The 26,521-nt window shown below is 55.7% G+C and overlaps 2 protein-coding genes across 2 annotated transcripts; one reads left to right on the top strand and one right to left on the bottom strand.

Annotated features, from left to right (window-relative positions):
• The first annotated feature begins 3,274 nt into the window (after window positions 1–3,274).
• On the top strand, window positions 3,275–17,317 carry KRT7 (keratin 7). Its single transcript, XM_004774693.3, has 9 exons — window positions 3,275–3,678; window positions 5,169–5,380; window positions 7,490–7,550; window positions 8,728–8,823; window positions 9,548–9,712; window positions 10,665–10,790; window positions 13,673–13,893; window positions 16,513–16,547; window positions 16,922–17,317. Exons 1-9 carry the CDS (start codon window positions 3,355–3,357, stop codon window positions 17,074–17,076), a joined length of 1,395 nt encoding a protein of 464 aa, XP_004774750.1. The 5' UTR covers window positions 3,275–3,354; the 3' UTR covers window positions 17,077–17,317.
• A 1,450-nt stretch (window positions 17,318–18,767) lies between these two features.
• LOC101674495 (keratin, type II cuticular Hb1-like) lies at window positions 18,768–26,268 on the bottom strand. The gene is made up of 9 exons (XM_004774694.3): window positions 25,458–26,268; window positions 23,067–23,275; window positions 22,382–22,442; window positions 21,372–21,467; window positions 20,986–21,150; window positions 20,680–20,805; window positions 20,239–20,459; window positions 20,023–20,054; window positions 18,768–19,503 (listed from the first exon to the last, which is right to left on the bottom strand). Exons 1-9 carry the CDS (start codon window positions 25,839–25,841, stop codon window positions 19,328–19,330), a joined length of 1,470 nt encoding a protein of 489 aa, XP_004774751.1. The 5' UTR covers window positions 25,842–26,268; the 3' UTR covers window positions 18,768–19,327.
• Between the last annotated feature and the right edge of the window lie 253 nt (window positions 26,269–26,521).

The following is a 26,521-nucleotide window of genomic DNA, read 5'->3' as shown; positions in this document are numbered from 1 at the left end:
GAGCAGCCTGCTGGCTGTCCTTTACCTCGCTTTCTTGTCTTTCATTATTTGGCATAAAAAAAGGTACTACATTCTATGTGGAAATGTGAAATGCTTTTTGTTATGATTACAAACATCTAAGGTACCGAAAACAGATCTTCTTGAGGAATGAGAGGCTGTGTTTTCAGGGGATGGACATGAGTCATGGCTCTAAAGTGTAGCAGGGAGGCAAAGACTACCCCTCCTTGACCCCGGCACCCCCCCACTGGCTCTCTGGAGGGGAGCAGCCTGTTCCCCCTGCAGGGCCTGTAAGACCACCGTGTTTTCGTGAAGCCCGGCTGCTTGCTGGTTCCTTGCTGGGGTCCAGAGGGCGAGGTTGAAAGCCAGGCTGGGAGCCGGAGGGCCAGGGAATGTGGTGTGTGTGTGTGTGTGTGTGTGTGTGTGTGTGTGTGAGACAGAACACTGCAGAGATGGGGTGAGCCTCTAGGCAGGAAGAAGATGACTAGGAAAAGCGTTGAGGATTATCTTGTTAGAAGATTCTGGCCAGGGACCCCTGCGTGGCTCCATCATTAAGTGTCTACAGTTCAGGACATGATCCCAGGGTCCTGGGATCAAGCCCTATATCGGGCTCCCTGCTCAGCGGAAAGCCTGCTTCTCCCTCTCCCACTCCCCCTACTTGTGTTCCCTCTCTCATTGTCTCTCTGTGTCAAATAAATAAATAAAATCTTAAAAAAAAAAAAAAAGATTCTGCCCAGAATGCCTTAAGGGGTCTCCTTGAGGCTGGGGCAGCAGAGGGAGTTGAGATGACCCCCTGTGCCGTGCACCCTGCAGACAGGAATGTGAGCTCCCAGGAAGCCCTACCGAGGGTGTTTGTGTGCGGCCTGGCACGGAGTGGGCCCATGGTGTTGGCCGTTAGATGCAGAGACCGGAGGAGATGGGCAGGCAGGGCTGGAACTGCCAGGAATGTTTCAGGGAGGGGATGGGGAGGCTGAGGGCTGGATACTGGGCGGGCCCTGGAACAGGGAAATGCCTCTCAACGTGGGGGGGTGGGGGGTGGGGGGGGTGTGGGAGTGTGTGGGGGTGGGGGGGTGCTGAAGCCTGGTAAGCCTGAAGACCTTTTCTTCTTTGCAATGTCCTCCCAGTTCCCTCCCCACTGGTGGAACCCAGGGATTTCTTCTCTGGTGAAGAAAACATGCCCAGGGAGCAGCAGTGACTTGTCGAGGGTCACAAGGTGACCAAGATCAGTGTTGTGCCCAAGATCTCTCAGGCCAGGCTCTAGGGGAGAAGTGGAAGTGTTGGGGGGACAGATCCTGTGGGGGCTGTGGGTGGGAGAGGGCAGGAGTGGCCAGCCGCAGAGCACGGATGGGGTTGTGGGGGTCGAGTGGTATGGGGCTGGCATGGCAGGTGGTAGGAGAGGGCTGAGGATGCGCCCCGAGGGGTTAGGGAGTTATTGTGTGTGTGTGTGTGTGTGTGTGTGTGTGTGTGTGTGTTTGAGCCATGTGTTACGTATGCACGTATGAGTATACGTGAGTGATATGTACATGCCTGTGTAGACAGGCGTGTGAGTGTGCATGTATATATGTGTGGATATTAAACAGCTGGTCTCTTTAGGCTGCTTGGGGTGGGGCCTGGGGAGGAGTGGGCTCCCCGCACCTGCAAATATCACACAGCCATGAACTCTGCATGCTCTTTAAACTACAACTGAGAATTCCAGGTAAAATCTCAATCTCTGTCTACTCCCCCCATCTCTCATACACACATTCACATACATACCCCCTACAGCAGAGACCACTGAAGGTCTCCTCAGGCACCCCTCTGCCTCTGGCCCTAGCTGTCCCAACAGCAATATGGAGAAGAGGGAAGGCAGGGGGCATAGACCCGCCCTGAGATCACTGAGCTGGAGCTGCTGCTTGGCTCGGTTAGTCTCCCTGGAAGGCCTTCTTATCTAACTGAAATGAAAACACGGAAGGACATTCCTTCCCCACCCTCCACCACCCAGGATGTCCCTGAAGGCTTGGTCTGAGGTGACAAACCGGCCAGCTCATTGTGGGACTGGTGGTCAGCTAAAGGTGGCCGGGGCCCATCAGCTGTCTTTTCCAAAGGCTCCCTAGGTGGCTCCTCTCACCAAATAGGGTCTGGGGAGAATGCGGGCAGAGCCTGGCTCAGGCCAAGGTCAGAGGCAAGTGTGGCTGTAGGCTCCTGGGAAGTGAAAGTGGGTGGTGAGCCAGCTCTGTCCAGGGCTCCCTGTTCCAGCATGATGTGTCCCCCCATCTTGGGCTGAGTTTAAGACTGCTGGGACACATTTGGTGGACGACACCCTGAGAGCTGGGGGCCTTTACACAGGAAAACAGCAGCAGTGGAGGATGAGGAGGAGTGCTGGAGTGCAAAAATAAGTGGGCTCACAGACTTGCATCTGAAAGTGTGCAACAGTGTATCCATGGACATCCTGCCGGGTACTGAATGCAGACCCCCATCTGTTTGAGAACACAGACATGCACACAGGTATGTCTCTGGTGAGTACGCAGCGAAATCCAGTGGCCTGCAAGTGTGTCCAGACGAAAGTGTGCAGACATCTACAAAATGTCCCAGCGACACGCACATAGGCGTCCCCTGTCTCTACTGGGACAAATAAAGTAAGTGGATAGGAATGTGTGGGAGGAGGGGAAGGGAGAGCCCAAAGCAACCATTCCCACGTGGCTTCTGGGCCTCAGATGCCTACTGGAGTGAAAAGGAGAGGGGCCACAAGAGGGGTCATGCCCCACTTGGCCAAATTTCTGTATGGGAATGAGGCATAGTGGTTAGGGAAACCAGCGAGGCCGGGCCACGTGGGGTCAGATTACTCAAGAACTGAGCTGAGCTCTCAAGGAGGAACTGGACATGGGGTAAGGAGGCTGTCTGGGAATGCCTTTCTGGAATGCTTTGCAAAGGGGGCTGGGTGCTGACTCCTGGACTAGAACTCCCCCCCACCTCCCCCATCTTTCACCGCTTGATCTCTCAGCTCTGGCCTCAGGAATCTTTCGCAAGTCTCCTCCCAGGAGCCTTCCCAGACTGAACCTGTTCCACATCTGCTCAAATGGTCGTCTCCCACTGCTCGCCGTCAGCCCCTATCCCGGGCGCTGGGGGCCCATGGCCCTCCTCCTCACTCTGGGCTTTCTGGCTTGGGCCCCAAAGCCTGGCCTGGGAGCGGAGAGCGGAAGTTTGCCCGGGGGAGGGGCCGGGCGGGTAGAGAAGGGTGGCCGGCGGCCAGCCCCGCCCCTACCTGTGTGAGCCGCTCCGCCCGCGCACCAGCGCCTAGCGGATAAAAGCGGCGGGCCCGGAGGTCAGCGAGTTCGGCACTCTCGCGCCTGCCCCTAGGTGTAGCGCGGTCTAGCCAGCATGTCCATCCACTTAAGCTCCCAGGTCTTCAGCTCGCGCTCAGCCGCCTTCCCGGGGCGCGGGACGCAGGTGCGCCTGAGCTCCGTGCGCCCCGGTGGCTTCAGCAGCAGCAGCGTGTACGGCCTGGGCGCCTCGCGGCCGCGCGTGGCCGTGCGCTCCGCTTACGGGGGCCCCGTGGGCGCCGGCATCCGCGAGGTCACCATCAATCAGAGCCTGCTGGCCCCGCTGCGGGTGGACATCGACCCCTCCATCCAGCAGGTGCGCCAGGAGGAGCGCGAGCAGATCAAGACCCTCAACAACAAGTTCGCCTCCTTCATTGACAAGGTGAGCCACCGCGACCTGCCCCACGCCATGCTCCCGGCCACAACAGCCACCTGCGCGGAATGCACGCGGGCAAGGCGCTGGGAGGCCTGGTGCGCTCTCCTTCCGCTAGGATCGGGAACTAGGATCAGGAACCCTGTGACTGTTATCCTCCTTGGGGCTCCAAGCCTCCAAGTGTCCACTTGCAGCGAGCTGCCCAGATCGCCCTGCTTTTTTCCTCCCAGGGTGTGTGATTGAGTCTGCCCCGCGGAGCCCGAGGTTGTGTCTGGGAGCGGGCTGCTGCCCTTGGGCACCTTCAGGTTGGGAGCTCCAGACAGAGGTCAGGGCCAGGAGTCTCTCTGAGAGGGGGCTGTGTGGGGTGAGAGACAGGTAGGGGTGACACACTCTTCCCAGCTGAGGATCTCCTACCTCTCCCCTCCCACTGCTTGTGTTGAAAATAGAGGGCTGGAAGGAGGGAGGGAGGCAAAGAAGGAAGGAGGCTCACCGCCACACCTGCCCACCGACCTGGTCCTCCAGCCTCCCTGTGGTGGTGGGAGGTGGGGTTATATCTGCCCTTGGAGATAGCCCATTTGTGTCCAGGGAAGGCACACTGAGGGGCCCTGGGAAAGGGCCATTTAGAAAGGGTTTTTTTTCCCCGGCCGTTTTGGTCCCACGGGGCAGGGAGGGAGTGGGTGAGTGAAAGTAGAAGTTGGGAAGGAGAGGGACCAAATTGACTCGTGGGTCCAGGAGGGCAGCAAAGTAGGGCTGGACCAGGAATTGGGGCTAGCCCAGCTGGGCCCCTCTGTCCAGGACCTCCTCCCCAGGGGTGTTAGACTGTTAGACCAGACCTTCCCTCTCCTGCCTAGGTGTAGTTCTCTGCTTCCCCAGCCCCCATGTCCTCTCCTTCATCATTCAGACCTTGCAAATCCTTAAGTCTGCTGAAGCCTCCCCAGTCTCAGGGTCTGCCCCAGTACTGAGCAGCTCTGCCTTGCTGTCTACAGCCCCCAGGCCTTGCTGCTCTGAGTTGCGGGTTTGGGGAGGGTTACTTCCCACTCATATTGGATGCATCCAAGGAGCCTTGTGGGCCCCAGACTAAGCATATAATAGTTGCTTATTTTAGTACCCTGTCCTGGGACCTTGGAGGAAAGGGGCAGGGGAGAGAGGACACAGAGAGCGGAGGCCAAGGACAGACAGGGAAGGGTCAGCTCTGTGGAGAGGGAGGTGGAGAAGATATTCTGTAATGTGATGGGGAATGCAGGAGATAGGAATCACATTGGCGACTGGGCCGATCTGACCCCTGCATCACAATCTACGCCACTCAGGACAGAGGGTCCTGGAGGAGAGGTTGGTTCAGCGTGGGCTTCCTGGAGGAGGGGAACAAGGGCCAGGGTCCCAGGTTGGGGGAATAGCCAGTGGGAGCACGGGCTGTGCTGGGGGTCTGGAAGTGCTCCCAAGCCCAGGGTGGGGGGCCACGGACTGTCCCTCGGGAGTGTCTTCCTCTCTTTCCCTCTTAGGTGCGCTTCCTGGAGCAGCAGAACAAGCTGCTGGAGACCAAGTGGGCCCTGCTGCAGGAGCAGAAGTCAGCCAAGAGCAGCCGCCTCCCCGGCATCTTTGAGGCCCACATTGCTGGCCTGCAGAGGCAACTAGAAGGGCTGCAGCTGGATGGAGGCCGCCTGGAGGTGGAGCTGCGGAACATGCAGGATGTGGTGGAAGACTTGAAGAACAAGTACTGACCCTTGTGCCACCTGGGGGAGGGGGGGGTGTTCCTGGATACATGCACTCCTCGCTCCTCGTCAGCTGATCCTCGACAATCCCCCTCTGGGGCTAGGGGTCAGAGGGTGCAGCTGCTCTGCACAGTAACCCCCCGGGACAGAAGACCTTGACCCACACATGCCCTGTCTCTTGTCTCCCTTCTTTGTCCCTGGGAACAGTTTCCAAGTCTTGTCCCCTGACTTACTCCCAGGGCAATAGCCCCACTTAGCTCTCACCTGCACTGTTCCTTTTGGAGGCTCGGCCGAGGCCCCAGGAGAGGGTAAGGCAGAAGGTGTCCTATGACAATGCACTTCGGGATTTGCACGACCTTCACAGATTTATTCTAGAACAGCCCCTCTGGTCTGGTGAGGAGGTAGAGGAGACCAGAGAGATTCAGGATCCTGAGGGGGAATCACCTGGCAGGTCACTGGGAGAGTTGGGCCTGGAATGCTAGGCCCCTAACTCCCAGGAGGAGATCCAGAGCCGACCTGGGGCAGAAAGAAGGAGAGAGGGATTGTGCATGGGGAGCCATGTCTGGTCGCCGAGTCTGAGGGCCAGCTCTGGCCAGTGCAGGAACGAGAAAGGAGGCTGTGTGTGTGTGTGTGTGTGTGTGTGTGTTGTGTGTAGGGGGGAGTGTAGAGTGTAGGGGCCTGGAAGACTAGGGTTATAAGGACAGGCCTTTGAGGGGCCCAATGAGCTCTCTTTTCCCATGGAAGAGAAACCAAAGCCTGAGGCTTGCGCTGGGCCTCAACCCAGCAGACTTGCCCAGTAGTCCGGTGAGTGGTGAGTAGTGAGTAGTGAGTGAGTTCTGTCCTCTGCCCTGGAGGTGAATGACTAAGCCGGCAAGGCAAGGGCACTGACTGCAGGCAGAACAAACAAAAAAGGCTCTGTGGAGAGTACCCACTTCCCTCCCTCTGGAGAGCCACAGTCAACAGGATAATCCCCCAGCAGGTGGGAGCAGACAGGTGCGGGACTTAGAAGGCTCTGGGCAACCAGCAGGCTTATGTGCTCACACATTAACTCATCCTGGCCTACAGGTAGCGCTTTCCGGCAGAGCCAAGCCAGACTCTGAAGTGGGGCTGAGGGAGGCTGGAAGGGGCACCTGAAGGGGCCATTGGCACACTGCGAGAACAGTGGTGGACAGATGGCCTCCAGAATGTTTCCATAACTGTTCTGTAGGACCTGCGGGAGTGGGCCCTTGTGAATCTGGCTCCTTGGGGGTTTCTGCCTGCAGGAGCTTCATGCTCCGCCCCCACAGTTGTCCTGCTGCCCTCCTGCAGCCCATGGACACTACTGAGCTCCTGTTTCTGACACTTTCTAAAAAAAAGTTCCCGAGTAAATACCAGCTCAGATCCAAGGGCTTTCTTGCTCTGTGCCCTGTATCACCAGTGTCCTCCTATGGGCGGGATGGGCTCCTTGGGAGAAAAAGGAACTTGGGGTTGGGGTGGGGGGGGTCTGTGATAGTGGAGATGGGGCCAGACCACCCAGCTGGGGCCGGGTTCTTCCAGGACTTGCTGTGCCGTCTGCCTGAGTCCACAGTGTTCCTCCGCTGTGGGCTCCTTCTTCACTCTCAGATGGTGAGGTTGGGTAGTGATTAAGGCGTGAACCTGGGGTCAGACTGTCCGGCTTGAAGTCCGGGCTTTGTCATTTAGCAGCATAGTGACTGGATGGATTATCTGCTTCTCTGTGGCTCCATTCCTTTCCTGCGAAGCATGGTACTATTGTCATAGGATCGTTGTGAGGATTAGATGAGCTAATTCGTGCAAAGCACATAACGGTGCAGGCCCCATTTGAAGTGATCCTTAAGCTTGGCTTGGCTATTATTCCTTGCTTTCCCCCTCCCAATAGATGCGACTTTTGCCCTTTAATTCATGTACGTTCCCTGCTCTCCCACCTTTCATCCCATGCCAAGACTCCTAGCCTTAGACATAGCCGCAAGGGAAAGTTTGGTTTCCTAGTTGATACCCGCTTTTCCAGGTGTGTCAGTAAGAAGGGGTGAAGCCCATGCGGGGCAGAGTCTCCTGGGTGCAGGGGGCATGGAGACAGAGCCGCACCCACACCACACCCCCTCCCTCTATTGCAGGTACGAAGATGAAATTAACCGCCGCACGGCAGCTGAGAATGAGTTCGTGGTGCTGAAAAAGGTGAGGGGGGGCATACAGGCCAGGTGTGGAGGCATCGTCTGAAAATGCGTGGGACAGGGGGCCACATGGCCCTTGCACCTGAGCAGTCGGTGAGGGACGTGGCCAAAGTCTGGTCTGGGGACTATAAGGAAGGAACGAGTGGCTTGGAAAAGGGGAGATCTGGAAGCCTCATAGCACAGCCTGTCCTGTGTGCGTGTGTTTGTATGCGCGTCTGGTGAGTCACTGGACTTGCTCTTGGCCTGGAGGCATTAGAATTCGGATGGAGGCTAGAAAGGGAGATTTCAAGCCCAAATACGGGAGTGCTCTATTGCAATCAGAATGTTTCCTGGCGGACAAAGTTTGGCACCCTGCAAGTGCGAAGTATGTGTTGAATGAATGGGGTGGGCCCGAGGCAGAGCCATCTCCCTGTCCCTGGAGAGGAGCAAGCTGAGGTTGGAAGGCCTTAAGAGTATCTTAGCGGGGCTTGATTTGAGATTCTGATGCAGTACGCTCACTGAGCAGCTCGGGGTTCAAGTCGGACAGCAACCTGCCTCAGAGTGCTGGGCCCTTAGAGATTGAGGTGCTTTGGGGATATATAAAAGCAGGCTCTGTCCACATGAGTTTGAGCACAGGTGTGTATTGCTAGAAGGGCCCCAAAGCCCCCCAGGCCTGCGCTGTTCTTTGTGGGTCACGTGTCTCGCCATCACTAAGCTGCATGTTAAACGTGTAGGCTGGTGGTCTTGCACTGTGAGAGGCCTGTCCTGCAGCCTGGATGATTTTCAGCTCTCCTTTCTCCTCAGAAGTTGAGGCGCAGGGAGTTGAAGTGACTTGTTCAAGGCCACATAGCTCAGAAGTTGTTGAGCCAGGACTGGGTCCAAAGCACTGAAGTCTTTAGGAACCGGTAAAGTGCTAGGTTTGGGGTACAGGCTGCTTTGACTACCAGTGCTGGGAAGGCCCCTGTGTTCACTGGGATGCTTGGGAATGAGGTTCATCACACAACCTTGGAGGGTCCAGTAGAGGAGACTTCCTACTGTGGCCAGGTCAGACAGCCTGGAGAAACGGCATGTCTCTTAGTAGGGCCCTTGTGTTTGACCCTGTGGTTTGGACAGTGCTGGCTGGGCTCAATCCTTGCTAAATATTCTGTGTACTGAGGCTCCGGTGTCTACCCCTTCTCGCCGCGCCCTTCCCCCTCTCCCAGGACGTGGACGCCGCCTACATGAGCAAGGTGGAGCTAGAGGCGAAGGTGGATTCCCTGAATGATGAGATCAACTTCTTCAAGAGCCTCTATGAGACGGTGAGGACCTTGGGTGTGGGAGACATGGCATGTCTTCCCTGTCTTAACAAAGGGGCCATCTGGTTTACACCTGCTTTTGGGCCAGCCTGAGTGTGTGTTGGTGTGTGTGCAGGCCCTTACCCTGTCCTTTATCCTTTCTGGACTCAGGAATCCAAGTTTAGGAGGAGCTGAGCGTGGCAGAGCTAGGATTGGCCAGCCAGGGGTCAGCCAGGATTGGCCTTCCAGAGACACGGGATGACCATTTGTTAGGAAGGGTGTTGGGAAGGAGCCATCACAATCCCCCACACTCTGTCACTTTTTTTTTTTTTTAAGATTTTATTTATTTATTTGACAGAGAGAGATCACAAGTAGGCAGAGGGGCAGGCAGAGAGAGAGGAGGAAGCAGGCTCCCTGTCGAGCAGAGAGCCTGATGTGGGGCTCGATCCTAGGACCCCAAGATCATGACCTCAGCTTTAACCCACTGAGGCTTTAACCCACTGAGCCACCCAGGTGCCTCTCTGTCAGTTTTTATCTGCTGTAATCCCACCAGATCTTTTCTTGAGAAGTTGCTAACCTCCCTGGGCTGACAGGGGCTGGGCCTGTGCCCCCTCACCGCCTTGTGACTCATGCCCACTCTGACCTTTTCTCTCTTTTTCTTCCTTTAGTGTGAAGAGGGTCCCAGGTTGGGTGTGGGAGCAGGGATGGGTCACGCTCTAAGTCCTGATGTTCTGTCCTGTCCCTGTAGGAGTTGGCAGAGCTGCAGTCCCAGATCTCGGACACATCTGTGGTCTTGTCCATGGACAACAACCGCTCCCTGGACCTGGATGGCATCATCGCTGAGGTCAAGGCCCAGTACGAGGAGATGGCCAACCGCAGCCGGGCTGAGGCTGAGACCATGTACCAAATCAAGGTGTGAGGCTGCAGAGGGCTCTTTTTTCTGCCTGGCAGGGTCCCCGAGGGCAGCTTCCCTTACTCCTCACCCTGTCTCAGGCCTTGAGGACTTGGGTCCCACTGCTCCAGCAGGCACCAGCGGTTAAGTCTGTGGTGCTCCCCAGGGCCCTGGGAAGAAGAGGAAAAGGCCAGGGCCCTCCCAGGGAGAGACCCCAGCCAGATGGGTGGACAGGGTGGAGGCACCCAAAGAACGGAGAGGTTAAGCAATGTGCCTAACTCTACACAGCTAGTAGCTGGAAGAGTAGTGACTAGATCCTGGGTCCTAGTCCTCCATACCAGGGAGGTTTAATCACTGCACCTGCCATGTGGAGGCAGGGCAGCTGACTGTGCAGGGGCTGAGGGTATGGGCTGGGGTGACCTAGTGTTCTGGGGGAGGGAGCCTGAGGCAGGGTTTAAAAGCAGCAGAGGGAGGTCTCTGCAGAGGTTGGAGTCATCTGTGGTACATGGGGTGAGAACACAGAGATGCCAACGAGGAGACCTGGGTTCAGACTTACCATGTGATCCTTGGGCAGTGGCTTCCATTCTCCAGAGCTCATTCTTCCCATCTGTGAAATGGATACTGCTGAGGTTTTTAACAAGTGTGTTTTTCCTAGGGGTTAACAGGCGAGGATTTCAGACTTCTAGTGATTCTCCAGCCCTTGGGACATGATGGGGATGGGGAGAGCCCCATGGTCAATGGGGATGGGACCCAGGGAGCCATCCTGGCCCTCCCTGTCCTGACTGGGAGAGAAGCAAACCTCAGCTCTACCCCACTGCCCAATAGTCTGGCTTGCCAGCAGTGGGCGAAGACTGCTGGGGTCAGACAGTCACTTCCTGGGAAGATACTTTGGGCCTTCCTTGGAGGAGCAAAGGATGAGTCCCCTGTAATCAATGACCACTCCTTGTCATACTTTTCTGTGTGGTCCCTCCAGCTTGAGACCCTCCAGGCACAGGCTGGGAAGCATGGGGACGACCTCCGTAATACCCGGAATGAGATCGCAGAGATGAACCGTGCCATCCAGAGGCTTCAGGCTGAGATCGACAACATCAAGAACCAGGTGGGAACTAGTCCCTGCTTCCCCGCTCCTCCCTGTTTCTTGGGGCCCATAAAGGGCCGCCATCTGAGAATGAGGAGCCCAAGGCTCTCCCAAGCCAAGGCTGGTGCAGCTCAAGGCCCACATGTGAGATCTACAGGACCTAATGTTCTTGGGTCCTGGCTCCATGCGGGGAAGGGGAAGGAGAGGGGTCGTGGCTGGCCATGCAGCCTGGGGAGGGCGCCTCTTACTGGCCAGCCCTGAGAAGAACCACCAGTCATTACCAAACTCAGAGCACTGTCCTTGCGCATTGCTCTGGGGCAGTAGGCTGTACCTGGGAGCTCCCAGGGCTCTCCCAGCCTGCTGGGGCAGCTTCCCTTACTCCTCAGTAGGGGCCCACAGAGGCCAGCGGTTAAGAAAAGAAGAGGAACCCCTTGCGGTGGCTCACAAGGCCCTGTCCCTCACCTCCCGCCACTGTGTCTGACTGTGCTCCAGCCATGCTAGCCTGCTTCCTGTGTCTTGGATGTGCTAGGCATGTTCATGCTTCAGAGCTTTGGCCCCGGTGTTCCCTCCACCCGGAAGGGGTTCTTCCCGCTCAGCCCATGGCTGCCTCTTTGTTGTCCCTGGGATTTTTGGACGTGAGTCCCCTTTTCAGAGACGGCTTCTCTAGCCACTCTGTCAGCAGGGTGTCTGAACTTTCCCAAAGCATCCATCACTATTTGAAATCTTCTGGCTTATTAAGTGGTTTGGCTGTCCTCCACCTCTGCTGAAATATAAATCATGCCTTGGGAGCCAGACCCCATCTCTCTGACTCACTGCTGCTTCTCAGCTCTGGGTACATGGTGGGGCACGGGCCTCCGAGGACAGACTGTTGGGAGGGTGTGCCATGTCAATGGCAGGGGGACAGGCCCTGGCCAAGGTGTGGGGATGGACAGGACGGCTAAACCTGAGCAGTGGAGAGGGAGGGAGGGCCAGTAACCAAGGTTGCAGCTTCAGAGAGCTAATCTCCAGATGAGCTGGGGGGGATAGGATGTGGGGGTGATGTACCCAGAAATGCCCTCCCCTTGGAGCCCCACAGGCCACTTTACATGAGGGTGGAGGCTGCCTCCTGGCAGTGATGCAGAGTTATGAATCACTGGCCCAGCGAAGAACCTTCCAGGCTGGAGGGGAGGCACAGAACAATGAATGGTGGTTTCCCAGACCCTGCAGCTTCTGCCATAGCTGCTTCTCTTATTGTACCATGGGGCAGAACCAGGTCCCAGAGTTGGGGTGTCCTAACCACCATGGAGGGGCCCTGAGGCAGTGGGATGAGGCAGGGCCAAGAGGGCACCAGTGTGATGGAGAAGGGGACCGGCAGGGGGACAAGGGGCAGAGGGCATGGGAGGGCCTCCTGGGGGGATTGGATTGGGAGGCCTGGCAGAGAGGCAGAGCATGTGGGGGACAGGGGAGGAGTTGAGGAGGGAGAATGGCTGGTGAGAAGGAAGGGGTCTGCTGGGTAGGGGTAGGGGTGGGAGATCTCAGAGCCCAACAGCATGAGGCCCAGGGATAGATAGGTTCCGGTGTGGGGATGAGCCACAGACAGAAGGAATGCTCATTCTGGGCAGGAAGTAGCAGCTGCCGCTCAGGTCCATTGCAAATCCGACCAGCCTGGCCCAAACCAGAGGGGCTGCTGATCATATATTTTGAGTCTGGGGGTTCCAAGCAGTGTCTCCCTGTTCCAAGTGCCCTGTTCTGGGCATGTTTTGAAGATGGTGTTTGTTCTTGTCAACTGCCCCAAATCTGAGGACTCAAATAAGATCCCGTGGCTTCAGATCTCTTCCAGATGGGGACTGAGGGGAGGGGCATTTGACAATCATAATAGCATTTATTAATTACAGTGATTGTAACAGGCACTAACAAGCGTTGGTGAGGATGTGGAGCAAAGGGAGTCCTGTAGACTTTCAGTGGGGATGCAAAATGGTGCAGTTGCTGTGGAACACAGTATGGAGGGGGCCTCAAAACATTAAAAATAGAACCACCGTAGAATCCAACAATTTAATTTCTGGGTATATATCTGAAGGAAATAAAATTATTATCTCAAAGAGATCTCTGCATCTCCATGTTCATTGCAGCATCGTTTACGATAGCCAAGATGTGGAACAACTTAAAGTATCCATCAGTGGGTGAATTAGTAAAGAAAATGTGATTACATATATATATATATACACATGTATACACACACACACATATAAAATATCATATTATTCAGCCATAAAATAGAATATTACTCAGGCACCAGAAAGAAGAAATCCTGCCATTTGCAACAACACAAAACTTGAGGGCACTTCCGCTGAGTGAAATACATCAGACAGAGAAAGGCAAATGCTGTATGCTCTCAATTATAGGTGGAACTTATTTTTTTCAGATTTTATTTATTCATTTGAGACAGAGATAAGAGAGAGCGAGCATGAGCAGGGGAAGGAGAGGCAGAGGGAGAGGGAGAAGCAGACTCCCTGCTGAGCCTGGAGCTCGATGCCGGGCTCGATGCAGAGCTCGATCCTAGGACCCTGAGATTATAACTTGAGCTGAAGGCAGACGCTTAACCATTTGAGCCATCCAGGAGCCCCTTACAGGTGGAATCTAAAAGAAGCACAACTCCTAGCAACAGAAAACAGATTTGTGGTTGACAAAAGAGTAATGGTTATAATAGTATTTATTAAGCACTTACTGTGTGCTGGACACTATGCCAGGGACTTGCCGATTGCCTCATCTAATCCCTGCAGTATCCCTATGAGGTAGACATTATGATTATTGCTGTTTTAGAAGAGAGGCGACTTTGGTCTGGAAGGGGTGATGTGTCTGAGATCACAAGGCGGTGATTGGTAAGACCCGCCACCCCAGCTCACAGCTATCACTGCTGCCCACAGCGTGCCAAGTTGGAGGCTGCCATTGCCGAGGCCGAAGAACGTGGTGAGCTGGCCCTCAAGGATGGACATGCCAAGCAGGAGGAGCTAGAGGCCGCCCTACAGAGAGCCAAGCAGGACATGGCCCGGCAGCTGCGTGAGTACCAGGAGCTCATGAACGTCAAGCTGGCCCTAGACATCGAGATTGCCACCTACCGCAAGCTGCTGGAGGGCGAGGAGAGCAGGTGAGAACACAAAAGCCAGGAAGGGGATCCTTCTGGCGCTTGGTGGGGCCTGGGGCTTGACATTCATCCATCTACAGACATTTCCCGTGCCTTTCTTCTGCAAGGCCCTGGGGATGGGAAGTGTAGGGAGGGTAAATGATGCTTGCTCCTTCGCTCTTGATGGGATGACCTTCTAGTAGGAAAGACCATGTGGTGTAAAACTCAATGGCCAGGGTCATCTTATTTGGTTCTCATAGCATACTCAGATGAGTAGGTCAGGTATTATTGCTTAGTTTATAGAGGGGAAACTGTGGTTTACTTTTTTGAATTGAGGGGAGGGTATGCAGTCAAGCTTTGCTGATTCCTTTCTTTCATGATTGCCAAGCTGCTTCTGCTGCATCACTGAGTGTTAAGTTACATGATATTGACTGAATGTTGGGAGGTCCCACAGATATTTGCATGCCTGCTGCCAGAGAGCAGGCTGGGCTGGGTTAGTGTTATAGGAATTTTTCATGAAACACACGGAACCTATGTCCATGAAGTTCGGCCTTCATTCTCACCTGGATGGACTAGTTGATTCATTCAGTCAATTTGCCAGGCTTTAGAGTCATGCCCTAGGCGAAGGTTAGGGTGTGGAGAGGGCGAGAGGGAACAGTGTGGGCCAAGACTTGGTGGTGGGACTTATCAGGGCTTGGCTTGTTGGCCCAGCACGGAGATAGAGAGTATATAAGACAGGTTTCTGCCCTCGGGGAGCTTGCGCACGGGCTGAGGACAGCAAACATTTGTAAAGGGAGCACCTAGAGATCATGCACATGCATTTGTAAAATGCTGAAAGTCCACAGAACTTTTCTCTTTGGGGAGAATTTTTCCCCAAGGGTTGGGGGGACAGGCTGGAAGATGGATGATGTGAACAGGAAGGAACCAGGGAATGAGGGAGTGCTAGGGTAGAGTGCCGTGCAGAGAGGAGGGAGAGAAGAAACATGGCCACAGGGTATGAGTCGGGGAAGGAGAGGAAAGAGAGGAGGAAGAGTCTCGGCCACTGCAGTTAACCTATCCCCGCCTGGGTTGGCATCTGGTCTTTTTGGGAAAAGAAGCTGAACACCAAAGGCCCCTGGGAAGAGAGAGCGGGTGATCTGGGGCACAGGGCAGCCCTAGGCTGCCCAGTCCTGGCCATGATGCCTCTCTCTGCACCCTTGGCCACCATGGGTGTGGGAGCCACACTCTATTGGGAATATACAACCTGGGCTTCTTTTCCTCATAGAACCAGAGCTGGGGATGCTTAGGATGGGGCCAGACCTATTTGTTTCCGTGGGCTGCTGAGCAGGCTGAAGCTCTGGGACGGGGAGTGGCATGCCCAAGTTCTCACAGAGTGCAAACATTCCGTCTTAAAGCCTAATCTCAGGGTAGATTGTTATCATCAGGGCTTGGATCCCTGTTCTCTGAGAGGCAACTCTTCTCCCTCTACTTCTTAGAGGACATAGCGATGGACTCCCTGCTTTTAATCCCGTTAAACCCTCCACCCTTCCCAGGGGCAGGTGTAGTATTTGTGGATTTAGAAACTCATGTGATTTGGGGCACCTTCTTTTAGGGATACAGAGTTACGAATAGAAAATTCGGCACAAAAACAAATATTTACTTAGGGTGAGAAGAGACAAATCACACTCATCCCCAGAGCTTTAGACATTCAGGTCTCTTCCTCCCGAGTTCTTAGGCATGGCACCAGAAGCTGTTCCTAGAATCTCGACCTGACTGCCGCCTGGCTTCCTTCCCTACCCACAGATGACAGCAACTCCCAGAACTCACTGGGGCCCATTGAACAAGGGGCCTGGCATTTTCCTAGCGTATCTATCTCTTGCCCTTGTCCTTTGCTCTGCCCTCTTCCTGAACTTGGGGCTGATGAGGCCAGCTGGGCTCCCCTCACTCCTTCTACCAAGGCAAGGGCTCCCCTCCCCACTGCAGAGCAAACTCAACCCCAAGGCCAAGGGCTTGGTGACAATGGAGCTGTGAGTCACAAAACAAACACACCCAACTGTCTCCCATGGCTTTTTGATTTCCTGTAGGGCTGCTTAAAGCCAGCCCAACTACCTTCTGCTCCCTCCTCAGTCCCAGCTTTAGCTGCATTCAGGAAAGCAACAATTAGCTAATTATTTCGGTACATACAGAATAGTTGCTACATGCCAGACCCCATGCCAGGGGCCAGAGATCAAGAATCAGTAAGCTACAGCCCACTTTGAGGGTTTTATGAGTTGGTTAGGGGAGGCAGCTGTCTTCATAAATAATCATGACTACCCTTCATCACACCCTGTGTGCCCAGGGCTCTGGGTAAATTATATTATGCAGCCCCCACAAACAACTCTGTGAGGCTGGGGCTAAGTTAGGTCTGATTTATAGGTGGGGAAATGGAGGCTTTGAGACCTTGCCCCAGGTCACAGGGCCTGTATGTAGGAGGGCCTACATGAACTCCCCTCACACCGCCCCCCCCCCCCCACCTATTTTGCAACAAGGCTGAAGGAAGACTGAGGTGTGGGACAGAGGAAAGCATACTGGTTCTGCTTGGCCCCTGGGGGGAGGGGGTCCCAGTGCTGCTTCCTCCAGCTTGGAGGAAAGAACTGCTCTCACAAGTCTCTCCTCTGCCCCCAGGTTGGCCGGAGATGGAGGGGGAGCTGTGAACATCTGTAAGTCCTTGGCTATGGCCCATGTCCTGTGCTGTCCAGATTAGGCTGGGTCTGTAGGATGGCACATTGGCTCGAGGGCCTGGCCTTGTGTAGACCAGGAGCTTCTTTCCCTCACCAGCTTTTAGCAGGTGCCCTGGAGCTCCCTAGCCAGTCAGGCTCAGGGGCTCAGGGAAGCCATGCAAGAGGGCAGAGTGGGACAGGGGGTACCTGGGCAGGCCACCGCTGTCCCAGGCTCCTTCTGGGCTGGCCTGAGGAGGGTGGAGGTGGGGGAGGAGAGGCTGTGGGGAGGGAGAGGGGCAGGCACAGCAGGAGAGTGGGTGTAGTGAGGTCTGGGGTGCCAGGTGCTGATGAAGCCCTCTTCCCTTTCCTTCTAGCTGTGGTGAACTCCACTGGTGGACGGGGCAGCAGGGTGGCCTTTGGGGGAACCATGGGCAGCAATGCCCTGAGCTTCTCAAGCAGCGGGCCTGGGACCTTCAAGTCCTATTCCATCAGGACCTCAGCAGCAACACATAGAAGCATACGAAAATGAGTCCCAGTGTGCGGAGACCTGCACCACTGGCCCCCCGCGGTCCCAGGAGGACTCTCGTCCCTGCTACCAAGACTGCCCTGCAGGCTGTAAAATGATGTCTGGGGCACCTGGGTGGCTCAGTCATTAAGCGTCGGCCTTCGGCTCAGGTCATGATCCCTGCGTCCTGGGATTGAGCCCTGCATTGGGCTCCCTGCTCGGTGGTGGGAAGCCTGCTTTCCCTCTCCTAGTCCCCCTGCTTGTGTTCCTTCTCTCTCTGTGTGTCTCTCTCTGTCAAATAAATAAATGAAATGAAAAAAAAAAATCATGTCCAAATAGCTTCTAGTAAAGCAGCCTTTCTGAAGCCTGGGTGAGGCCCATTGTGGTACGTGGTATCCTGGCTTCATCAGCTGGATGGAGATGGCTGGGGAAGAAGGGGCCTTAGAGAGCATAGGGTCTGCTCTGAGTACTGAGGAGTCACCCATGCAGGAGACTGGGAAAGCACACTGGGGTCGTGCTGCTGCTGGTGATTTAAGGGGGCATGGCTCATAGCCTATGTGAGGCCTTGGCCTCCTCCCAGGGCTGGGGCTGAGTCCATTTCCTCTCCTGAAAGCCAGAAATAATACCCAGGGAAACCTGGCTCTGCTACAGAGGGGGCACTGAAGTCCTCTCCTGCTGAGGGAGTGGGAGGGCTGTTGGCACACTACCGCAACCCGGCCTGTGCCACCAGAGTACATTCCTGGCCGTGAGCAGGCCCCAGACATTCAGTTGTCACAGGCCTGGGTTTCAGGTACACCAGCCAACTCCCAGGCCAGCCAGCCTTTGCTGGTGCTGGGTCTGTCTGGCCCTGGGGCCCTGACTGGGGCTTTCTGGGTCTGAGATTCTGGGGGAGGGGTGATGATGGCATGGGAGGAGGTCTGTGTGTTTTGGAGAGGGAGTGGGGTGAGGAGGTCCCAGAGTCTAGATCCCTGGCAGGAGGCTTTGTGCCAGGTCCATGGGCTGGGGATCTGGATCCCTAGTAGGGGGAGGGGCATCTGTGTGTTGTCTGCTTGGTAAGAATGTCTGTGTGTCAGGGTGTCTGAAGGGGGGATATCTGTGTGTCTATGTAAGTGTGGGGGTGTTTTTGTGGTCTATGTTGGGGGCATCTGTTCTGGATCAGCAGCAGCACATAGGATTGGATAGTGGGGAAGAGGAAGTGGGGAGGTCTCTGTCTCGGACACCCGCGGGGGTGATGGTGCTGTGCTGGTGGTGGGTGGGGGTGAGAGGCTACCAAGAGAGTGTTGGTTTCTGGGGGGAGGGGAAGTCTACATTTGATCCCATGGCCAGGAATTATCTTATATTCAGGTAGAGGTGGAACTGGGGGGTGGAGGAAGTGGTGTCCCACCAGCCATGAGTGATAAGGTTTCCCACCAAAGGTGGCAAGAGAGCCAGCCCCCACCCCCTAACCCCCACTAAGTATCCCAGTTGTTGGCCTTCTCCCTTCCTTTCGAGCTCCCCTCATGCTGGGTATCTGGGCATTTGGGGCTGCCCACCCATCCCCCTGTAGTCTTCTGGGTGTATGAATGAGGCATTAGGGGTGGGGTGCCTTGGAGACAACCCTCTTCTCACCCTCCTCCCCCCACTAACCATGGCTATGAACACCTTCTCTGTAGCCTCCGAAAAACTGGGCTGGAAGCCCACTTGTGTAGGCACAAATGGGAGATTTTCTGAGCACATTACATATGACCCATGAGCTTTATTGGAGCTGCGGAGACTAAGCACTAAGAGCAGGGGAGAGGGAGCCAGAGCAGCCACCAAAAGGTGTCCCCGTGGAGCTGCAGCCTCGGTCACTGTGAGGGTTAGAGGGTTCGGAAGGCAGGAGAGGTCTGCAGGATAGCAGCACAGACGCAGCACCCACGGACGTGCACAGCCTAGGGGATCGGGACCAGTCTGTCCCTTTGAAGCCACAGGTTTCTGCCAGGCCAGACCCCCCAGAAAAGCCTGAGTCAGGATGGGATCTCTGCCCGGGGCAGCGAGAAACCCAGGTATTTAGATTCAGGGATTGGCGGTAAGGACGAGGGCAGCCCGCCCAGCCCTCCCCGGAAGAAAGCTCGAGTGAAGACCACGAGAAGGCGGAGGAGATGCAGGAAGATAAGGCTGCAGTTTGGGCAGGTCAGGCCGGCTGAGTCTGGAAACCCTTCTGCTTCAAGCCCAGGGACTTGGGTTGCTGCGTGCTTCACGGCTGGAGGCAGGGACTGTTGACTCGGAGAGCGGTGTGTTGACCAAGCCCGAGGCACTACGGGAACCGCACTAAGGAGCTGGGGCTGCACCTCTGTCCGCAGGGCGCGCACATGCCCGTGCTCACCGCCAGGTTCCCACTGCAGGAGGCGCTGCACGCACTGCCGGTCACAGGCCGGGAGCCGGACACGCAGAGATCCCCGCAGACGACCCCGCCGCGGGAACTGCTGACACCTGCAGGAGAACAGGGCTTAGCCCCCCCGCAAGGTCGTCCCCAGAGGCCCCTGCCTACTGGAGAGCACCCCCTTCTCTTGCTCAGATCTCCTTCCCTCCATTTCTATTTCTGCCTCCTCCCCCCCCCCCCCACATCCTCATGCCTCCTCCCTCCTTCCCCTTCCTGCACTCAGGCCTCAAGAATCCTTGATAAACTCTTCTCCAAGGTCCTCCCTATAGGCAAAAACAGCTATTTAACTTATCATAAGTAGTAATTTAACTTATAATCATTCACTGCCACCCACCCCCTGCCTTTCAGGGTTTCAAAGATGGCCTGTGGTGGCCTCCTGTATTTGCAAATAAAATTGTATTGGAACTAAGCCATATGTACTCATTAGGTATTGCTTATGGCCAAGGCTTTCACCTTACAGCGATGAAGTCAAGTAGTTGAGACAGAGGCTAGAAATATTTGCGATCTGGCCCTCCTCCCCGCCAGGAACCCAAGCCCTTATTTCAGAACCCACAGTATGGATGACTTACAGACATTCACAGCACCAATGCCCTCACACAACCTTGGAGGGAGAGCAGAGAGACAAAAATTAGCTGGGGAGAGCAATCCTTGAATCCCCTCCTCCACATAAGCTTGATGCAAATAACTTGCAAATGACATGCAAATAACACACAAATATGCGCCTTGCTCAAAGTACAGTTTCCAGGGGACTGAAGAGAAGCTCTTCCCACAGATGTGGGCCCCACCTCTGCTCCTCGCCCTCCAGCAGCCGCCTGTAGGTGGCGATCTCGATGTCCAGGCCCAGCTTGGAGTTCATCACCTCCTGATACTCCTTGACCAGGCAGGCCATGTCCTGCTTGGCCTTCTGCAGGGCGGCCTCCAGCTCTGCCAGCTTGCAGCGGGCATCGCTCAGAGCCATCTCGCCCTGCTGTTCCGATTGGGTCACTGCGGCCTCCAGCTTGGTGTTCTGGGGACCCAGAGGAGAACAAGGTGGGTTATGGTCCCACATCCCTCTGTCCATTTCCTGGAACACCCCAAGAGCAGGCCTCTCCCTTTCATCAGCTGAGTCTCCCCCAGGGACTACAACCAGGGATGCTGGTCATGCAGATGGCCTGGAGCATGAATGGTGAGATCCATTGGGGACACACATGCCTGTGTGACCTGGGGATGCCCCAAGTTACCCTTACCTGGCACTTGGCATTCTCAACCTCAGCCGTCAGCCTCTGGATCATGCGGTTGAGCTCGTTGATTTCCTCCTTGGTGCGGCGCAGGGTCTCCCCGTGCCGGATCACCGTGGCCTTCATCTCCTCACACTGGGGGGAAGAAGAGATGCTCAGGACATGTTATCCCACAGAGCCCCACAACTTGCACATCTGCCACCCCATCTTGACAGCTGCCTGTCCTTCTCTTGTCCATTCCACCTAGACAAAGACCAGAGTCCTTTTAGCCCCACTCCCGCTGGGATCCTGAGAAGAGGGAGCTGGGCTCCTCACCTTGCTGCGGTACCATGACTCGGCTTCAGCCCGGCTGCGGCTGGCGATGTCGTCGTACTGAGCCTTGATCTCGGCCACAATGCAGTCCATGTTCAGGTCCCGGCTGTTGTCCATCTTAACGATGACCGAGGTGTCTGAGATGTGGGCGTGGAGAACGCGGATCTCCTGCAGACCGTGGGAGGTAAGACAGAAAGATCTTATTTACACCCCAGCCTCACCAGTGTGGCTCCAATCTTCTCAGCCCTTCCTTGGTCTCTAACCCCTGCTCCCACCATAGCCTCATGGACTGTAGCCCCAACCCAAATCCCTGGCCAACTCCAGTCCTAGGCCAAGGCCCCCTCTTCCAGGCTGGCTGCCAGGTTTCTGCCTGGACCACAAACCCTCACCTCCTCATACAGGCGTCGCAGGAAGTCAATCTCCTCGGTCAGGGCCTCCGTGTTGGCCTCCAGGTCTGACTTGCGGAGGTAGGCGCAGTCCACATCCTAAAGGGAAGAGGGGGCCATTGGTGTCTCTTTGGGAAGGTCACATAGAGCTCTTGCCACCCAGAGAGCACTCACTGGGCTGGGAAAAACTCCCTGGAAACCCTCCTTATGCCTGATATCCTGGAAATGGTGGAGTTCTTTATACAGTGAGAAAGGTCAGGAGCAGGTTTGGGTCAGGGAGGGGGACTGTGAGGTTTCCAGGCACTTCCTCTGGTACCTACGCGATGATCCCTCCAGAACCCACACCTTGCCCTATCACTGAAACTTAGGGTTTGGTATAAAATGGGTCTGTTCTAATGGTACCCCAGCCCTCTCTGCCCTGACACCCCAGGGAAAGAAAACTAGGTCTGTGGTCAGAAGAGGTCTCAGGGATCAATTTTGCCCCTTCCAAACCAGCGCAACTCTGGACAAGAGCCTTGACCTCAGTGCCTCAGTTTCCTCACAGTAATCCCTGTGGGAAGGACCTGGGGGGTCCACATGATGGCACTTGTGGCAGATCAAATGTAAGGGGTGAGGAACAACAGCAGTGCTCAGGCCAGCGTCTCCCCGCTGTTGGGTGGGGGGGCTGAGGATGTGACTGTCCCCTAGCATTCATGGGCTCTTTCACTCACCATAGTTAGGAACATGCACTCTCTGGAAGGCCCAGGGCAGAACGGGTGGGAAGCCATAGGCCAGATGGGAGTTATCTCGGATGGGATGGACAAGGAGGGTGCCCTGCTTGAAGCAGGCAGTGTACTGTGCTGTTGGGGGCCCCCCTGGGAGGGCTGGGGCCTTAGGGGGTGGGGGGAGAAAATCAGGGCGGGGTTGCTCTGTTGCTTCTGGGAAGTCACTCAGCCTCTCTGAATTGAAGATCGTTCCCTCCTGCCTCTGCCCTGCTTTCCGAGTTGGGGGATGAGTATTTCCGGGTCACTCACCTTCTTCAGGGCCACAAATTCATTCTCAGCGGTGGCCCTTAGTGCCACCTCTTCTTCGTATCTGGAGATAAAGGGCACAGGGTTCAGTGGCTAGACTTTTAATACGCTGGGATTTGAAGAGACAAAAAGAGAATGGAGACCCAGACAAACAGAGTCCAGGAACTGGATCTTTGGGAGGAAGTCATAGAATCAAAAAATCGCTGGACCAGAAGGGAGCCTGTCCATCCCTTTCTTGTGGGAGCTCCATCCAACCTGTCACCCAGGGGACTTCCGGTTTCAGGGACTCTCTTTCCTGATGTGAGTGGTGGATGGGTGGTGACACCGTGCACATTTCTGTAGATCTTCTGTTTCTGGACTGTAACTCCCTGGGGTGGGGGCAGGAGCCCCATAGGAGTTCAGGTGCCCCTCATCCCTCCCCCATCCCACCTAGGGGCTAGCACAACACCTGGGACTTAGAGTAGATGTCAATAAACATTCGATGAATTAATGAAACAGATACATAAGGACGAGGTAGCTGGAGCAGCTCCTGCTCTCACCAGGGTGTAAACGCCCAGAGCATTTGTCCCCACAGGCTTCCTATCCATGTCTTCTCCTGTTGGAAAGTTCCTCTTGTGGTCTAACCCGAATCTATCCTGCTTGGGCTTAATCCCCTTTTGTTTGAGACAACCCTGGGGGCCGCACTCACTTCTTCTTGTAGCCCTCCATCACCTCCTGCACGTGGTTGAGCTCCGAGGCCAGCCTCCCGCTGTCGGCCTCCACGCACTCAGCCTCCCGCCTCAGAGTCTCGATGTAGCCCTCGAACAGGGGCTCCAGGTTGCTCTCGCAGCACTTGCGGTTCCGGTAGAACTGCCACTTGGTCTCCAGCAGCTTGTTCTGCTGCTCCAGGAAGCGCACCTGGAGTGCAAATGAGAGAAAAGTCTGTGGGGAGAAGCCAGTATCCCCAGACCCTCCTCAGGGAGCAGGGGGAGTCAAGCCGGAATTAGCAGTGAGGTGTGCAGAGGAAAGGGTAGGACAGCAGGGTTCTGTTGTGCTCCCTTGGCCTGACAAGGCACCGGGAGGTTCTTGTTTCGGCCCGAGTGAGGGTCAATTCAGGTTGGCCTGGCTGGGCTGAGTGAGAAACTGAGGGGCCTATGGGCCATGCTGGGCTACTGTTGGGCTGGGGAGGTAGTGACAACCATGGAAGGCTTCCTGGAAAAAAGGAATGTAGAGGAAGGACAGAGGAGGATGAAAGTCTTTCACTATGATCTCTGTGGGGGCAGGGCCTATATGGTTCATTTATCTCTGTTCCCCATACTCAGGCTGAGGTTGCTGAGCACTTGTTTGTGTGGAAATTCAAGGTGGGAAGGGCTACCTAACTGGGGTGCTTAGAGAGGCAGGTTCTCAGCAAGGAAGATGGCTGGGGCCCGAGGAAGTCTGGGGGAGGGGGAGTTACGGTCTTAGCTGGCCTGAACTCCTGTGTGGGACGCTCATTCTTTTCTGTAGGCCAGGCAGCTGATGTGAATGGGGAAAATGGGGAGGGTGAAGACTGTGGGGGAAGTGTAGCTTGCAGGCCTTTACTGGAAGTCATTCACACTGAAGACGGGCAATGGTGAACAAACACCGTGCAGGCCAGAGAAGATGCCAGCAAACAGGACGAGCCCCATCCCTCCTCCCCACCCCCACCTCCAGGGTTTCATTGTTCTGACCTTTTAGCTGGAGTTGAGACATTACCTTGCTTTTTAGCCCTGGTGTCCTTCTATCCACCTGATGAGTATGGCTGGGAATTCCCTACTTGGAACTTCCAGAAATGGGGACCAGGGGACTGCTGATAATATATGGGTTCACTTCAGGGCAGGTCTTAGCTAATAGGGTTCACGCTGTGGTAGAGACTCTCGTGGCTGCCTTAGCCCCCCATCTTGCCTTTCAAAGTCGTGGCCAGGCTCACACACTGTGTGACACTTAGTCCTGCTGGTGTAGAGAACTCTAGGGCCAAAAGGGGGAGCCACTGCCCAGTGGCACACAGCAGATCAGGGAAGAGACAGCATGTGGAGCCCAGGCGTCCTGTTCCTGGGCCAGGACATTGTTCACGCTCCACTCCCTGGCTGCCTTTTCCGTGTGAATGTCAGCACACTCGGGATGCAGAACCCGCTGAGATGGACCAGCTCCTCTGGAGGGGAGCACAGAGCTATCCCCAAGCTTTGGACCCTCTAGCCCTGGAGCACCTTGGGAGCTGGAGAGAACCTGGGCTTAGAGTCCACCCTCGGTGGGCAAGCCCCCTGCCCTGTACCCCTGTCTCCCTTATCTTCTGTGTACTCAAAGGGCGAGTCTGCTGGCAGCGATTCTCAAATATGAAGCACTTGCAGGCTGACTCCAGGATTTGCCATCCCCTTGTACGATTTTACTCACGATTTATCTGTAAGTGGATCTGCTTAGCATTTACACTTAGATGGGGTTCAAGGGCTAACTTTATATTACCACCATAGTTGTAAAAGCAGTATCACCAAGCATACATAAAAGCAAGTCATAAAACATTAAATTCTAGCTGAAACTGTTGTCCTAGGCAGCTCTGAACCTGAGGCTTGCTCTCTTTATTACAAGTGGAAGAACAGCCAGTATTAGAGAGATACTGAAGACTATTAGCCTCTAATGAGATTTAATCTTAAGGAAACAAGCATGAGAAGAGATGGATTTTCCCATCTGGTGTTTCAATGTTATTTAATGCTTTAATGTACCACCTATTGATCACGTACAATATCAGCAGCTCCCATTCCCCATTTCTAGAGACTGGCCTGGGAATTCTAAGGTTCTCCCAGGACTTCCACATTCACCAAGAATGTGAGCAAAGACATCCCCCTTGTCTGTGGAGACCCTGCCTGTCTGGACAAAGGCTGTATATAATACTCTTTGATCAAATCAGGAGCTGCTGCCCTATACTCATCTCTCTGTCTGTCTGTACCCTGGATGTGTGCCCATGTCCTCCATCAGACTAGGAGTTCACCTGGGCCACATCCCTCCTGCCTCTGACTCTACCCTCAGTGCCCCAGCTTGAGTCTGAGCATAGGTGGGGTTCAGGAAGGGTGTGATCAAGGACACCCACCTTGTCGATGAAGGCAGCAAACCTGCTGTTGAGGCACTTGATCTGCTCCTTCTCCTCGTGCTTCACGCACTGTGCATTGGGGTCGATCTCCAGGTTGAGGGGCGTGAGGAGGCTCTCATTGACAGACACGCTGGTGATGCAAGGCGGGCTGGGCCCGCACACGCCTCCGGAGCGGTAGCCGAAGCTGCGGCCACAGGAGCCAGCGCGGAAGCCCCCGCAGACACTGCGGCTGCCGAAGCCCCCAGTGAGGCCGCGGTAGCAGGAGACTCCGCGGTAGGGGGCGGCCGTGATGCAGCAGCGGCTTGGCCGGGGCCCGCAGGCCGAGGCGCAGCTGAAGGCGCGGACCCCGCAGGGGGCGCCAAGGCGGGAGGAGAGGCAGGACATGATTGCGGCGGCGGCGCTGGCGGCGGCGGGTGGCTGGAGCCCAGGGCCCGCGCGGCGCCTTATATCGTGGCCCACCGGCCCGGCGGGAGCGCGCGGCGAACGCGTTTACGAGCTTGGAGGTCGGCCCTCGCCCTCGTGGAGGCGGGAATCAAAGCGGGCCGGGCCGCCTCCATAAAACGGCTTCACATCCCGCCCGCGCTTTATGGGGCCTAGAAACGCCCGGTCACGTTTGCGGGCCGTGCGCGCCGGACTCCAGGCACCCATCTGCGCTCCTTACCGGGGGGGGCGGGGTCTCGGCCTGGGCAGTGCTGGATCAGCGGCTCTGTCCTCGGGCCGGCCCCCAGGGCACAGCCGGTGCCGCTTGGTTCTCAGCCCGGCGCCGCCGCCCTGCAGGCCCAGCAGCCTTGGTCTCTTGAGCACCCCTGCATGGCTTCAGTTGCGCGCGCGCGCTTGTCCAACCGGAGGGGTCTGGGAAGACGGATCTGCAGATTCTTGTCTTGACCTTGGACGAGTGAATAACCTGAGCCTCAGTTTCCTCATGTGCAAAGTAGGAATAATAAATAGTAACCATCTGCGAGCGGTTCGCAGGACCTAATGACATAATGGACAGGAAAGCATTTAGGGCCCTGCCTAGCACTTAGTAAGAACTCCATAAATGTTTATTTATTTGTTTGTTCTAT

This window comes from Mustela putorius, unplaced genomic scaffold, assembly GCF_011764305.1.
Source record: "Mustela putorius furo isolate JIRA1106 unplaced genomic scaffold, ASM1176430v1.1 tig00537227_pilon_pilon_pilon, whole genome shotgun sequence".
In the NCBI taxonomy this organism is placed as follows: Eukaryota; Metazoa; Chordata; class Mammalia; order Carnivora; family Mustelidae; genus Mustela; species Mustela putorius.
This window is presented reverse-complemented; position numbering and strand designations above follow the sequence as displayed.

Excerpts from the sequence above, each read along its gene's own strand:
- LOC101674495 (XM_004774694.3), bottom strand. The coding sequence starts at position 25,841 with ATGTCCTGCCTCTCCTCCCGCCTTGGCGCCCCCTGCGGGGTCCGCGCC. Across the intron at positions 21,151-21,371 it reads TGCGACGCCTGTATGAGGAG|GAGATCCGCGTTCTCCACGC; the intron begins GTGAGGGTTTGT and ends CACGGTCTGCAG. Across the intron at positions 20,055-20,238 it reads CTGGAGGGCGAGGAGCAGAG|GTTGTGTGAGGGCATTGGTG; the intron begins GTGGGGCCCACA and ends TCTCCCTCCAAG.
- KRT7 (XM_004774693.3), top strand. The coding sequence starts at position 3,355 with ATGTCCATCCACTTAAGCTCCCAGGTCTTCAGCTCGCGCTCAGCCGCC. Across the intron at positions 13,894-16,512 it reads CTGGAGGGCGAGGAGAGCAG|GTTGGCCGGAGATGGAGGGG; the intron begins GTGAGAACACAA and ends CTCTGCCCCCAG. Across the intron at positions 16,548-16,921 it reads AGGGGGAGCTGTGAACATCT|CTGTGGTGAACTCCACTGGT; the intron begins GTAAGTCCTTGG and ends CTTTCCTTCTAG.